The 13,833-nt window shown below is 35.4% G+C and overlaps 2 protein-coding genes across 6 annotated transcripts in view; one reads left to right on the top strand and one right to left on the bottom strand.

Moving 5' to 3' along the window:
- ARSK (arylsulfatase family member K) overlaps positions 1-13,833 on the top strand; it is a 51,911-nt gene that overhangs the window by 30,017 nt on the left and 8,061 nt on the right. The window lies entirely within an intron of this gene.
- PCSK5 (proprotein convertase subtilisin/kexin type 5) overlaps positions 1-13,833 on the bottom strand; it is a 225,664-nt gene that overhangs the window by 13,339 nt on the left and 198,492 nt on the right. Inside the window, exons 25-28 of one of the 2 annotated variants that reach the window (XM_083884562.1) lie at positions 13,055-13,097; positions 12,085-12,227; positions 10,762-10,962; positions 112-174 (exon numbers count right to left, since the gene is read on the bottom strand). In XM_083884562.1, the coding sequence (XP_083740688.1) occupies positions 112-174; positions 10,762-10,962; positions 12,085-12,227; positions 13,055-13,097 (450 nt within the window). The remainder of the gene's footprint in view (positions 1-111; positions 175-10,761; positions 10,963-12,084; positions 12,228-13,054; positions 13,098-13,833) is intronic. The other variant, XM_083884563.1, reaches the window with a different exon arrangement.

Here is a 13,833-nt window from a genome sequence, read left to right on the forward strand (position 1 = left end):
CTGGGATGAAAGAGAAAAAAGTTCCTTTTTTTACCAGCTGTTTTCTTAATTACTCCTCCCTTCAGAAGGGATGCTCTGTATGGATTTTCCTAAGGTATTTTGAAAACGCACCTCTGTGAATTTTTGGAATTCGGAAAGTTGAAGAACTTGATGATTGTGGTTGACTCCTCTCTCCTAAATGATAAGTTATGAGTTGTATTAAATGAAAATATGAATGTTTTCTTCATATTCACTAAGGCATTGTTCTGGACTGCTCATGACAAATGCGAACAATAATAATTTTATTAATTTTATAAGTATACCAATAACCTTAATTTCAGTGCAGTGCTCCAAGCCCAAATACAGATATGTTGTACTAATATGTGGGGATTCACGAGAGTGAGACAGACTTAATTAGCATATCTAGTCTGGTGACTAGGATGCCTTGGAGAGGACAAACAGAACTTTGAGCTCATGAGAAGATGGGATTAGAAACCTGCTTAAAGAAGATTCAATCAACCCCTTATGATGAAGAGGTTGAAAAATGTATGAGTTGTTTGTATGATCTTTTAACCTAATTATTGTAGTAGAAATTATTAATCTTACTGAAATAGTATATAAGTTCTTGGAAAACCTGAGTAAAATCAGATTCTGATCATGGTCAGTCTTCCTGTCTCTCCTTCAATTGCTGATAATAATAGATTGCAAACAGAAAGATCTAGAAAGTATGTACATTTGGGGAGTTGGTTTAATGAGGTATTTCATGGGTATTTTGAACAAAATTGTTGTAGAACACCATTACCCTGTAACCTAAAAGTTCTCAGTCAGTAGAAGACAGTAATCATATGATCGTAGAATATGTTGCTTTGGAAGGGACCATCAGTATCATCAAAATCCAACTCCTGGCCCTGTGCAGGATACCCCATAAACTGAGAGCATTGTCCAAATGTTTCTTGAACTTTCATCAGACTTTGTGCTGTGTCCATTTCCCTGGAGATCATGTACCAGTACTCAGTCACCCTCTGGGTGAAAAATCTTTCCTGGTGTCCAGTGTAAACCTCCCCTGACAAAGCTTCATGCCTTTTTCTTGAGTCTTGTCACTGATCACAAGAGATCCATACCTGCTGCTCTGCTTCTCCTTGTAAGAATGTTGAAATCCACAATGAAGTCTCCTCTGCTTTAAGCTGAGCAAACTCAGATGACCTCAGTCTCTTCCTGTAAAGCTTCCCTTCCAGACCCTTCACCATCCTCATGGCCCACCTTTGGATATTTTCTAATAGCTTATTGTCTTTTCCATATTGTGGTGCCCAAATCCACACAGTCCTCAAACGGAGGCTGCATCAGTGTGGTGAAGAATACAACCATCCCCACCTTGGACCAGTCATCAGTGCTGCGTTTAAAGCATACCAGCACACACTTGGCCCTCCTGGCTGCCAGGGCACACTGTTCATTCACATTCAGCTTGCCATCTATCAGAGCACCCAGGTGCCTTTAAGCAGCACTTTCTACAGCCTCTTGTTCCTTAGTCTGTACAACAAGCTAGGGTTGCACCCTCCCAAGCTGCAGAATCCAGCACTTGCCCAAATTAAAATTCATATAGTTGGTGATTACCCGTCTAACTTATCAAGGTTTGAGAATAATACTTATTGAATAGTTCTCTGCAAAGGTACTACTGCCTGCTAAAGGGAGTTTCCCTCCAAAACAGAGCCTAATGAGTGTCAAATGGAGTTCTTATGACTGTGGAAAAGCAAATTTTGATTATGCTTTGCAGAACCATCAGTTATAAAATGACAAGGACATTGGAACATCATACCTAACAGAAAAAAGTCTGCTGTGCAATGCAACCACATACCCAGCATGCAGCTTTGTATTTTGATACAAGCAAACTACAGCAATGGCTAAATGTATGCCTAATGAGAAAATAATTATGGACCAACAGACAACACAGAGAAGCCTTATGATTTTTCTGAAAATAGAAAATAAAGACAAAACCAAAAGTTACTTGCAGGTTGAGCTATGCCCCTCATTTAGCACACCCAGCTCATCCTGCCAGTTAAATATGTATGATTTCTGTAGGCTGATTAGCCAAATGCAGCATAGCACTATATTCTTTTGGTTTGCATGTTATAGCAAGATGGTTTAGAATACTGAAATTTTGAATGAGAACCATGGAAGTAAATCCTTTAAGTATAAAGACAAGGAAAGAGAGCAGAAAACTTATATAATGGCCTTTCCCACAAGGAGAAATGATGGGCATTAAACTAAGCAGTGAAAAGTTGTATATGCATACTATACCACAGGGGAAGAAGAGAGAATAATAATAAAGACATGAATAAGAGAATATGAATCAAAGAAGTTGAGTCTCCATTCAGTGTGACTGGGAATGGTCCATAATAGTATGTAATAACCATATCTGACACTACCATTAGCTGAGAAGCCTAAAAAACTCACTGAAGTACAAAAAATTCTCAGTGTAATGATCCATGGAGAACACAGCAGATCACAACCTGGGGTGTTTAACAGTTCAGCAAGGACATGGTTAGTCAGTCTTTACCAGGATTACTTGTGAATACTACTTGTAAAGGATAATGAAAGCCTGTGGTGTTGTTACTCTTCCTGGCAACTAGCACAACATGAAATTACTCCAGATATAGCTGTATCTTTAAAAACAAAGTGAGAGAATTTTACACCAATCAGTAACAAAGGCATGCATGACTAGAGTCGCTCAAGCTGCCCCTAAAACACTTTTATAGAGTACAGACTAAGTTAACAATGGGGGGAAAGGTAGGGAAGTGTCCCTCTTAACTGCTGGGATCAGGGCTGAGTCTGTCTTCTCTCCCACAGGGGCACCTGTTGGGTAAGAATCATGTTCTTTGCAGGCCCAACATTTTATTGGGGATTAGAGCTTGTATTAGTTTGAATACATTTTTTCAGTCAGGCGCTATCACCGACAGCCTTTGAACCTTAAGCTGTCACGATTTTACATTCATAATGAGTGTTACTCCATGAACTGTCAGTGTGTGTCCTGCGTGGACACCAGCAGTGGCTGGCAGTGGGTAACACACTAGTAAAGAGGAAGGTGTGCTGAGGGGTCTCCCTTGCACTGCTGGTTTCCCTGGCTGAGTCAGTGGAAGCACCTCTGATCCAGCAGGACTGCTCAGTGAAGGGTCCCCCAATGGAATGCTGACAGAGTGGTTGGGCACAAGGGTCTTGCCTTTCCTGGGATGCTGACAGACAAATCAAACACTAAGAGTTCAGTAAATACTCCCACACTAACACTGACTCTTGCTGACATAATTTCTACGGCTCTTTTTCCCCTGCTGAGTAACTTTTTTCTGTATTTCTGGTTTCAATATGTCCTGCTAAAAGGACTCTACTGTCTATAGTTGCCACTGATTGCAGAGGGAAGATTGAATATTTTTTTAGGTATGTAGCACATAAGCGTTTTGACTTCTTTTATGCAAATAATCCTCAAATAGATAATTGCTTACTTTTTTGAGGTTCACTGTCAAAGAGTTTTTTGGAGACACTACTCCTTGGCTTCAAGATTTTTGTTACACTTCAGTATATAATGAAACATTAAGAAGTATCCTTAATGTTCAGTATTAGAATACAATACTCTAGAAAAGTTGGCTGTTATAAGGTTTTCTATTATCCTAACTATTTTTTTAGAGCTTCTCTCTTTTGTTTTTTTTGACTAAAGATCAGGTGAAGTTAAGCAGAGAAGTTGTTAATTATTGCTGAAGAATATTTAAAGGAGCTCATTCTTTCTAAATGTTTGAAGCTTTACCATAAAAAAAAAAGACTTTTTTTGGTGAACTACTTTGTTGGGTTTTTTTCTGTTTCCCTTTTACAGTGTCCTGTTTTTTGTAATAGTTACTATTTGCCACCAGAGGGGAATATATACAAAAAATTAGGCTTCTGTTGACAACAGAAACAACACTTAACATCCAGTCAAATATATGACATATTTGAATTTCCCAATTTAAATATTGACAGAAGAAATTTATAAAAAAAATTTTTTTTTAAGTTCCAGATAGGTAAAATGAGTCTTTCTTGTGACTGTGGCTTTCATTTACTAAAAAAACTGAAACACGGCACACATTTAGTATAATATGAACTTAAATGTACATTTCCTTCAGTTTAAATGCAAGATCCTTCCAAAGATTAACCTTATAAAGCTGAAGAAATGGTCATGACACATGTACTTCCTTGGTCTTTGGACTGATTGCAAATGGAAAGCTTGAAATTACTTGGTTTAAGCTGTTGGGTTATATTTTCCTTTCCCTTAAAGGACTTGAGTGCTCAACAAAATTAATGATCTTTGGAGACCTACTGAGTGATTTTTATCCTTAAACTTATTTCTCTCTCTCTCTTTGTTTTTTTTTTTTTTTTTTTTTTTTTTTTTTTTTTTTTTTTTTTTTTTTTTTTTTTTAAAATTCAATATCTGCTTTTTATTTTCAAAAGCAAAAGTCCTCTATTTAAACTTGGGTCAGAATCTGAGTCAAGACCATCTTTATTCTTGTGTCATTGTCAACTTAGCTTTTGCCCAGCTAAGTCTCTCATTCTTTTATAGAATCTGAAAAACTGAATCTTATTATTTCTTGAGCTAAATTTTACTGCAGCTTTGAAGCTGCCCCAGTGCTCTTGTCCATTCAGGAGATTCAAAGGATTAAAAAAATGGAAGGGTGCAAAAAAGACTGGGAAATATTTTTTTCCTATTCTCTTTTCTCATTTGGGGTTGTGTATCGTAAGTGAGACAATGGCAGATTTTCTTGAAGCATATCACTCTAAGACGTTAACCGTGACCCCAAAATGAATTAGGAAAAAAAAAAAAAAAAAGGTGAAATTTTATTTCAAATTAACACTATGTCCCCATATTTGCTTTATTTTTGCTTCAGTCATCGTCCTTTGAGCTCCCAACATTTTTTCAATCTGTTTTTAGAGAAAAATTAAATGAACCGTCAAAAATATTCAGGGTGAAAATCATGGGTTCATATGGAAACAACTATGGTCCTCTTCATATGCTTACCACTTGTTCTGGAAAATGTGAAGTTTATTAAAAAAAAAAGCTGAAACCCTCTACAAAACCCAAAGACATGTGAGCAGAGAAATGGCCATATATAAAGAAGCATGCCTTGAAGTACAAAAGCATTTGAATTGCCTAATAGCTCCTCCTTAATTTCATTCAGAATGACAATGGGGTTACAAGAGTTCTTTCTAATTTCTTATCTCCTTTGTGCTGTCCACCTTACTCTTTCTACCTGTCCCTTTTGGAGAATGGATCTTTAGGTCAGATGGTGCAATCAGGAAGTGTTCAAACTAGCAAAAGATGGCTTATTTCCTTCAATTTAAATCTCATGTATTCTTGCTTTTCTGTGAGTAAAGAGAGGATTTGAAACTTTGTATTTTTAGTTGCTATCAAAGTAGGTCTCTGTGTACATTTGTAATATTCTTAGCTCCTAGATATAATTTCTAAAAGGATTGTATGTTTACAATATATTTTGTTATTGGACTGTGGTACAATTACTCTAGTGAGGGATATAGAAAGGAATGAAGTGCTGTTTCTTACTGGAGTGGTATTCCTTTTAGAAGGTGATGTGTCTAGCTTCTACACTGTGTAGGAATATGTGATTTGAATGTGATCCAATTGAAGTGTGGCTAAGTTAGATTTTATTCTGTGCATGGCACTGTTACTGCAGAACTAATACCACCATGAATAAAAAAACCAAAACAGATTAGGTGTCTCCATAAGGTAATAGCAATTATATAAATATAGTAAAACATATTGAAAACAATAAACATATGTAATAAAATGCTGGACTTCTCCCATTGTGAAGACTTACGTGAACTGTAAATTTACAGAAGCTATAGGAGCACTGGGAAGTAAATGACACTGCCCATTAACCATTAGTTATCAGCTTAGTTATCTTGTAACAATTATATTATTTTACAAACAAATAACCAGAATATTAAATTGTCATTCATAAAAACATATTTGATAATGGATTGGTTTTGCTTGCTTTTAGCAACCTGAAATTTCACACGTGGATGGTGATTAAAATGGTCTTCTACCTCTTCCCAAGACACTGTAATTCTGGATTATAAATGCCATAACATTTTCATGTTCAAAAGACTGTGACCCATTCCCTCCTACTGCTGATTTCTCTCCTGTCTACTGCATAGCCCATTCCTTTTTTTTTAATTCCTGTACTCTGAAACTTTTATATGTATATATGCAGAGCTGCATTAAGGTTCTTTTAAGCTTAAAATATTGGTTTTTCACAACCTGTACATTTTTACTGATTTTATTTTGCTCTGTATTTAGGAAAAGGAAAATGCAGTTTGTAAGTGGCACTTGTGGGAGCTTGGTATTATTGGGGATGGCATGTAGCATTGAACTGCTGCTATTTATCTGTACATAAAGAAACATATCATTAGAAATAGATCTCATTCCATATCTATTTTTTCTCATTTTTAATTTTCATTACAATGTGGCATATTAAACCAAGGAATGACTATTTTTAAGGGTGCAGCCTTTTAGTGATATGGCAAAACAAAGACCTCATACTAATTTGCAAAATACCTAATCCAGTTAATAGGGGCCATGTACTCACTTGGTGAAATAAGCTTATACTTTATACTATTGTGTTTCCTGGCTTCCAAATTCATCATCTGGTACATGAGATAAAATACAGATATTTTATGCTAGAAGCCTAGAGTTCAGCTGTGGGGTTTTTTCCTTTCCCCTTTTCTTGCCTTGCCATGTCTTTTTAAAAGCCTGAGTAACAGATATAATACGTTTTGTCATTTCAGACATGAATATGACCTTTTAGAGATTCCTGATATCAGTTGAACTGTTTGCTCAGCAGAATATACCAGCTAAGTAAATAAAATTTTAAAATAGGTTTTTTTAATAGAATAAAATTATTGGATGCTGGAGTGTTTGCTCATAAAAATCTGTGAGACAGGTCTATAACTTATGCTTGCATAAAAAAAAGGGAAGTGAAACCTTGAACATGATAGAAAATGAAAGTGTATTCCACATTCACAATGGTTTTAATTCTAACCTAAATGGACTAGTCACTCAATTTGCAAAGGAAGTCAGACCCTGAGTTGTTTTCTCCGTGGAAAGTTCTAATGTACTGCCCTTTAAGTTATGTTATCCTTGGAACCAGCAAAACAAAAATGTTTCCCAAAAGTCACATATGGTATGTCAACGTACTCACAAAACCCACAGTGGAACCCACTGAATTCATGTAGCTGGAAGAGCAAAGAGGAATTGTTTCTAATACAGTTCAAGGTCTAATACCTCAACTCTAAATTAGTAAATTTTTAAAGAAAAAAAGTAAATGGAGGAGTAACATAGCAAAAGCTGATGTAAAAACCATTAGATGCAGAGAATTTGTCTATCTTCCTAGTTGTGTTGTCTTCCTGCAGCTGTCCAGAGCAGGCCATATACTTTGTGGATACATTTTGTGCTCTCTTACCTTTACTCCTGTGGCAAGGGCAAGGTAGTTTATTTATTACCTAGCTTCTCAGACACAGCTCAATCCCCCAAAATGGTAGGACTAATAATAATCTGGCCTGTATTTTTAAATCAGATACTTTAATTAAGGCCACTGAAGATCAGAGGCAGCTCTACCATGGAGGTGCACTAAAGTAAATATGTTGAAGGTGCTGAGGATACACTATAAGCATCTTATATTGATGAACAGCCAGACAAGACACAAGTCAAACCCCAAATCTCAGCTACAACCTTGCCTGTGGAGGGCTGGTAAAAATCATGAAACAATTCTAATACCCCCTGCAGCCTGGACAAGCTACTTTGACCATGCTGCATGACAAGCTATGTTTAGAAAATAAATTTGGAAACAGATCAGGTGGAAGGTACTTTGGTTAGAAAAAAATAACCTTGCATAAAATCAAAGAGTACATTAAAAATACTAAAAAACAACAGCAATAACAAAAAATGTAAAGTGGGATAAAAAGTTCCCAGATACATTTATCCAGAGTAGCTGGCAAAAGACTTGGAAAGATGCTTTGATTTTGCTCTCAAGCATGAAAGAAAAATTATTTTCTCTGTATATGTGCATATATTATTTATATCTTTGAAATACACAATAGAAGAGAAGGACAACTTTCACATATGCTTAAAATAAGCTGGAGAGGGACCAATTGCTCTTGACCCACGGATGTTTTCTGTACAGGTATGAGAGCCAGAATACTCACTGATAGTAAATTTCAATGAGCAGAGATAGGTTTTCATTTTGTCCACTCTCATTCTAATCCTACAGAATTGGATTGTCTACATTGTGCAGACAACAGTGATGATTGCATCCCCTAAATTTTATTCGTTTTCAGAAAGCTCTAGATAATCATGAAAATAATTGTGACAGATTGCGAAACAGAAAGTTTTTGTTTGTTTGCTTTGCTTGCTTTTTTCCCTTTTAACATGATCCATGTATATTAAAATGTTACAAGGGTGTGAAATGCACTGCAGTCTCTAGCCAGGAACAACCTTAGCACTGTTAGAGCTAAATGTGTTTTCATCCTGCCTTCCTGAATCCTATATTTTTTGTTAAGGACCTTCAGCATGCAACAAGAATTTCCAATATAGACAGCACAGTTAGAAATCTGGACTCAGCTGACATTTGCCACTTGAATTAAATCATAAAAAGAAATGAGTGAGTGATATTCTAAGCAAAAATCAACCATTCAGGTTGTGTTGTTTTTTAAACAATAAAAATTATTTTTATGTGAACTGTTTGAGCCTACAGTATCTGAATAAGAAACTTCAGAAAATGTTAATAAATGTAGTTGCTAAAGTAACTTCAATAAACAGAGTGGCAACTTCGTTACATTTTGACTTGAAGATTAGTTCTATTTGGAAGCCTGGAGGAAAAAGGCTCAGGACATCACCAGCTTCACATCACTTTCCCAGCAGTTCCATGGTGCAGCAGCTGCCACCCTGGATGAATCCTGGCAGGTCTGTCTGAGAGCAGCTGTACAGCCACCAGCTGTGTTCCCTGGGGTCCCATCACCAGCTGCAGCAGGAATCCTGTGTCTTTGGAGCAGTCATTAATGTTCAAACCAGTACAGCTTTGAGTGAGATGTATCTTTCAGACTGAAATGTCCCTAAGACAGATGTATTTTTACTACTGGAAGGAAAGACAAATGATATGCAAGATAGAAAGAAGTTTCACAGGACAGGAATGTTCAGTTACACAGAACTGCATCCACTGTCTGCTCAAAAGAAAAAAGTTGACAAGAAGTCACTGTGTTTAACAGTGTGAGAAAGTGATAATCAATAGATCGACCAGACTACAGCTATCATCTTTTCATGGCACTGATACAGATGCAGTCTTAAATTGAAAAAAAAACCCCAAACTTGCTTCTCTGTATTAAATGCAAGGAAATGCATGTAGGAGATAACTTTCTATTAATATTCTTATTTTTATGTCTCTCTGATATTTTTTGAAGTGAAGAAATATTATTCCTTTTGATGCATAATTTCTCCAACAGATAGGCAATTAATTGAAATGGTAAATATTTTTTCTGAAAGTATTAATTACTGTATTTTAGTTTCTAATACAAGATCATATTGATCCAAGGCTTGTCATTCTTGGATGTGTTTGATTCAAATGAAAATGTAGGAAGCAGGAGTATATGTTTACTAGATTCAAAAATACAAGTAGTAATCTAGCTGGTCTTTTGCTCCATTCTACAAACCTCCCTGTCAGACACTTTTCATGTGTTCTTAAAGATGTAAATCCCTAAGCCTTATAATAGACTCTATTACTGTTCCATTATAAAATTTTTAAGTCCCCTTTTTTCCAGTGGCACAGTTTCATTTTGTAAAATAAACATTCAATATGTTTATGTTTATATATTGACGTAATGGGAATGACAAATAGTCTATCTATGCCCTCTACATTTAAAAGCTTTTTTCAATAAGGAATTTGTGACAGTACTAGGTTACATTTGAAGATGGATAGGAAGGAAAATAATATTTAAAATTATTACAGTGTTCCTCTCAACATCTCTACATAAAGGCATTTTCATTCCAAATAGCTTTTGGGGTTTTGGGAGCTTTTTTTGGAATAGAGAATTGTTTCTTCATTCTTCATTTAAAACTTTTTTAATAAGAAATTTGTGACAATACTAGGTTGCATTTGAAGATGGCTAGGAAGGGAAATAATATTTAAAATTATTACGGTGTTCCTCTCAACATCTCTAAATGAAGGTATTTTTGTTCCAAATAGCTTTGGTGTTTTGGAGAACTTTTTTGGAATATAGAATTGTTTCCCTCATGCTATGAATGAGACCACCAAGAAAAAAGTAATTATTTTGTGGAAGTTGTGAATATGGCCAGTGTAGAGCCAGAATGTCCAAATGTAGCCCTACAGCCCATATTTGGTCTCTCAGAAAGCAGTGCATATCTATAAAGAGAAAGGAAAGAAGAGAGAGGATAGATTTTTTTGTACATCATACATAGGCATAGTTGCACACTATATTATTTTCCATTTCCTCCAACTTATATTGACTTCTCTGGGGGGAACAAATAGCCACAAAGCTAAGAAACACCTACATTGTATTGAAATGTTATACTATTTGCAGGAAAAAGAATTTCAATTTGTGGAACCAATGGGTTTGGTCAGTACACTTATAAAATGACAAAAGTGCAGTTTCAACCAATCTTGAAGATCTTGCTATACTATTTCTAAATTTGCAGTAGTGGTCAGAGAAGCAGAAAAGATTACAAGACCTGCTTCAACTTACCACTCCAGAGCTTTCTAACTGGCAGAGAATTTCCTGGATTCAGGCACTGCCCATGAGATAGTTGGAAACTGTTTTTGCACCCAGTACAGTTCTTGTAACTGTACCCAACACAGGTTACACAGCTCCTGTGGCAAGGCTCGCATTCCCTGGAGACGACATCAGCGAAAAATCCATCTCCACACTCACTCACACAGGTGCCATCTGCAATAGAAACAGAGCCCGTCAGCAAAATGACCCCTGCCCATCCCTCCGTCTCCAGCAGAAATGGTTTAAGAAAAAACCCATTATGTAGGAATACATGAAACATTCTGGAGCTATAAAAACCTCTAATTTTTTAGCATGAAATATAAATTCAGTTTCGTTGCATATGAGAAACTTCACAAACTTCAAATAAATTTAAATTTAAATGCATTTAAATTTACCTCTACCTTAGCTTCAATCAATATACTAAACATTAGTACACACAAATCTAATGGAAGCCCATGCCTGGGTAAAAGTTTTATGGTTGAGTCCTAACAATTTCAATAAAACATCAAAGATTACATGCCTCTAAGATTCTTAGATATACGCAAATTTTAGACATATGCAAATTTATACCATCTCTAGTTTCTGCTGAATATTTCAAGTTTAAATCTGATTCAGATTAAGGTTTGGCATACCTATCAAAACCTCTGGAAGTTGCAGCACTTACAACTTTTTTGTCTAATTTCAGTTTAAAAAATCACAGATTCACAGCTCACCCTGGTTGTGACCACAGAGTTTTCCATGAGTGTGATGCTGCTACTGGCCGCTTCCAACAGCCAGAGCAAGAGAATACTATAACCTCAGGAATTCCTGTGATTCTTTTTTGGCACCATGTCTGAACCAGACCTGCCTGATTTATGGCTTCTTTAAAACGCCAGGAGATTCCTACTCTTGTGTGAATCTGGTGTGGAATTTAGTGGTTTTAACTGAGCTTTTTTCAGAGTGCATAAAAGTCAAAGTAAAACTGGACTTACAAATAGTAAGGAAACATTTAAATTTCTTACTACAGTTAAAAACCCCTCCTTTCACAATGTCTGAATCAAATACAAATATTTTTATGTGCCTGTAAGAGCTGGAATTTAAGTGTATAGACCGTTTGAACCAAATTACACTACTGGGTAACATAACCACCTTACATTAATGCAAATGCCTGATGCTGGAAAGAGTTAAGTCCCTTCAGCCTCCACTGTCTGCCATAGAACAGATTTATGAATTTGAGAGTTTGGAACCAGAGTATTTTTCTAAAGGAAAAGTCTAAAATATTTTTGTGTATTATGCCATTCTATATACTTTGCCTACCTGAGAGATAAAAGCCTTTCTCACATGAGTTACACCCATTCTTGTCACAGCTGTCACAGTTGCTAGGACAGTCTCTACACTGCCAAGAGCTTTCATCTCTGTAGGTATTTTCTGGACAGTGTTTGTAGCAATGGTGCTTATACCTGTAAGGTAAAGTAGAACATCATTAGTAAGTTTCTTTTGAAGGTCATCGAGTTTGTTTTCTGTGTTTTTGTAGGAATGGTAATGATAAAGCATGATCAGCATAATGAACAGAAATTATTCCTATAACGAGGATTCAAAGTTATTTGTGGTTATTTTGTTTATTCAACTAGAAAAGTCATGTTTCTTAATATTAAGATTCTTAAGTATGATTAATTTTATCTTCTTTTTTAGAGGTAGGCAGAAACATGAATACGTACTTTATTAAAAATTATTATATTGTGATTGTAAAGATGTGATTACTTGTAAAAACATATAATCCAGTGCCTTTTTTATAGAGTCAACATAATCAGTATTTTCTTTTCCAATTTTTACAGAGATCTATAAATGCTCTTTTTGAAAAGCAGTAATGTTCTTTTCTGTCCATTTAATTTAAGATTTTAATTAACTTTTTATTCCTTTGCATAAACTCCATACATTTATAAGTCTTATGAACTTCAAATATAAAAACAAGACACAACATACTAAAAGCAAATTCGTTCCAAATCTATATGCACTGTATAACTTCTTGACACTTTTTGTTCCATATTCCTCTCTTCTGATATGCAAAGATCCCACCAGTCCATAAGTTTTAACAGGTCTCAATACTGAATAATGTTTTCCAACATTTCCCAAGTCTTTTTCCCATTTACTTTTTCCCATTTACTGTTTTTCAGACAAGCAATTTAAAGGATGAGACAACATAGCACAGATCTATGTAGTAGAGAGCATATTTTTTGCTTCAGAAAAATGTCTAGTCATGAAGAGCTATATATACAGCTATACTTACATGTAGTAGTTTTGAATGCATGTTATGCAGATTCTTGGATCATCTGAAATTAAAGATATAAAATTACATTAAAAAATTTCAGAGTAAAAACCAGAATGCCAAAAAGAACTTTTGCGACACTAATTTTATGTTAATATTTCTTACACTAAAATAATTACAGTTGTAAAAAGAACATTGTTGTCTCTGAATCTCTGTTCAAGTTTATTTTGAGATAAAATCTTCAACAATCAGATCCTGGACTGTATTTTCATAGTAACCTGTGGCTTTTTAGTCCTCAGCATAATCCAGGTACCTGGAAGGAGCAAAGTCCTTAGGAAGTGATGATCTGAAAAGCAGAATCTTCACAGGGGCTCAGGTTGGGTTAATGAATTGTTAAAAGGAGACTACAATTAACCTGAAACAATAATTTCATCCTATTTATTTGTTGCAAAGATAAGTTAAAAATTTTTGGCACCTCTAAAAGCATACTTTTGGGACATCTAAGTAATCAGTTTAAATTTCAAAATCCTGAGTTAGACAAGACTGTTTCTATGTTTGGAGAGGGGGTAATGGTGGAAGAGGTGGTGGTGGTGCAAGTCTTTTGGGTAAACTTTCCCACCAGAAAACTAATTTTTGTATTCAAAACATTTGTTGAGTGTACAGGAAAAATGTTATGCAAATTTTAAAACTCTTAAAATTTTGAGTTTGACTCCAAAAAATGAAGAATATATTTTTTTAAACCTTCCTTCTGTTATCTTCTACTCACTATTTCTTTCACCTTAACCAAATATCCCAGAAGC

This window comes from Zosterops lateralis (genome assembly GCF_965231275.1).
Source record: "Zosterops lateralis genome assembly, chromosome: Z".
NCBI classification, from domain to species: Eukaryota; Metazoa; Chordata; class Aves; order Passeriformes; family Zosteropidae; genus Zosterops; species Zosterops lateralis.